At 51.1% G+C, this 2,218-nt stretch overlaps 1 protein-coding gene across 2 annotated transcripts in view; it reads right to left on the reverse strand.

The window, feature by feature from the left end:
• The window catches only part of ZNF671 (zinc finger protein 671), a 7,902-nt gene extending 5,898 nt beyond the window's left edge, over nt 1–2,004 (reverse strand). Inside the window, exon 1 of one of the 2 annotated variants that reach the window (XM_017509531.2) lies at nt 1,760–2,004. In XM_017509531.2, the coding sequence (XP_017365020.1) occupies nt 1,760–1,897 (138 nt within the window). In that variant the 5' untranslated portion in view covers nt 1,898–2,004. Of the gene's footprint in view, nt 1–1,284 lie in introns of both variants that reach the window. The other variant, XM_017509532.2, reaches the window with a different exon arrangement.
• Between the last annotated feature and the right edge of the window lie 214 nt (nt 2,005–2,218).

Raw genomic sequence — 2,218 nt, forward strand, 5'->3', positions numbered from 1 at the left:
ACAAGCAGTCACAATGACTTATAAATTTTCAAATAGATTATCCAACCAGCAGAGAAAAATTAAAAAAAAAAGAACAAAAACAGACTTCAAAATCCTTAAAAGTGGCCAGGTGTGGTGGCTCACTTCTGTAATCCCAGCACTTTGGGAGGCAGAGGGGAGTGGATCACCTGAGGTCAGAAATTTGAGACCAGCCTGGCCAACATGGTGAAATCCCATCTCTACTAAAATACAAAAATTAGCTGGGAATGGTGGTGCATGCCTGTAATCCCAACTACTGGGGAAACTGAGGCAGGAGAATCGCTTGAACCCAGAAGGCGGAGGCTGCAGTGAGCTGAGATTGCTCCACTGCACTCCAGTCTGGGCAACAGAGACTCTGTTTCTAAATAAATAATAAAGATAAACTAAAACTAAAGCCAGGTGCAGTGGCTCACACTTGTAATCCCAACACTTTGGAAGGCTGAGGCCGGTGGATCGGTTGAGGTCAGGAGTTCAAGACCACCTGGGCCAATATGGTGAACATTGCCCCCCCCCCGCACCCCCTCCCCCGACTAAAAATACTAAAATTAGCCAGGTGTGGTTGGGGGCATCTGTAATCTCAGCTACTCGGGAGGCTGAGGCAGGAGAATCTCTTGAACCTGGAAGGTGGAGGTTGCAATGAGCCACTGCACCCCACCCTGGGTGATAGTGAGACTTCGTCTCAAGAAAGTAAAAATAAGTAAATAAACTAAAAGAAAACACACAAAATGAGAGTGAGAACATCAGATAGTAGCAAATTGATAGCACACTACACATGGTTGCCATCCCAGGCCAAACTCCTCATACCCTACAGCGCTCTCCTCCTGCAAACACTGAAAACAACCCTTTCAAATGCCAGGACCCTTCTCTTCTGTAGGGGGGAATCTCAAGAATGCCCACTCCCCCTTACCTGCAATCCAGTTCCAGCATTGTCATCTCTTACCCCAGAGAGCATCTGAAATAACATACTTAAGACTGCCCCATTTAAATGTGATCTCCTGGCCTTGACCTAGTCCCGACCACTCCCTTCGCCCCAAAAACATTTTAAGTTCAGCCGCTTCCCCACAACTTCAGACCTCTCTAGTTGCCTACGTGAGGAAGCAGTCACTCTGAGACATCTCAGAGCCATCATTCCGAAATCCAAACGTTCATGGAAAAATACAACAAAACACTTTGCTCTTTCATGCCTTGCTTTCAATCATATAGGTGCATATGATGGAGCAGAAAATCCTGTTTCATATTTAAAACCTACCCAGAGAACATGATCACCTGCCATCACTCTTGCTTGGTACATCCACCACCAAGGCATTCCTGGAATCCACTGCAGCACCTCCTTACCGGTTTCCTCGTACCCATCCTCACAGTCCCCACCTCAAACTAATGTCCTCTCCTCAGCAAATTTGGACACACTTAAAATCCCGGCTAAGATCACGTCCTATTCAAAACCCGCAAGTAATCGCAACGCTTTCTCAGCCCTAAGCCTGTCATTCCAGGCACAATTCCTCAAACTCTGCTCCACGCTGACGAGAACCCTGTCTCCCAAAAGCCCATGGGTCAACAGCACCCCCGAGGCTTTACCCGCGCCGTCCCCTCCGCCCGTAATTCTCCCACATCCACCCACACCGAGATAGGACCCTGCCCAAGAGTGCTTCGCTGTCGTGGAACAAGGGCTGCAGGGACTTTACGATGCGGAGTCGGAGAAAGGAGAAGGGGTGGCTGAGGGCCCGGAGGACACAGCACGCACCCGTGCGGAATCGGTTAGCTCCGCCACAGGACCGTGGGCGCGGACAGCTGCTGGGAGTGGCAGACGTCTCGATCCGGGACGCAGGCACTTCCGCCTCCGCAGAGCTTCGGGCGCGTCTGGGGACACTGGAGACAACATTTCCTCCGCGCTTTCCCAACAGCTCCACCTGCGGCTCACCCAAGTGTTACAGAGCCCCAGCCAGGTGCAGCCTCAGAAACAAAATGTCCCCTACGAGGAGGAGACGGAAGTCCCGCCCACGCGCCCTCCTCATGCACGGAAACACGCCTCTGCTGGGCCCTCACTGGATGTGTACCGAATGGGTTTGTGGGTAGTGTAGTTTCCACTGAGCCTACCGTCCGGGCGGGTCAATTCTCGGTCCCAACCCTTCCACGCCCACTTCTGAAAGTCCACCAAACCTTAAGAGAAATCCCAGTAGAGAAGACAAAATCATCACCTACC

This window comes from Cebus imitator, unplaced genomic scaffold (assembly GCF_001604975.1).
Source record: "Cebus imitator isolate Cc_AM_T3 unplaced genomic scaffold, Cebus_imitator-1.0 Scaffold417, whole genome shotgun sequence".
Taxonomy (NCBI): Eukaryota; Metazoa; Chordata; class Mammalia; order Primates; family Cebidae; genus Cebus; species Cebus imitator.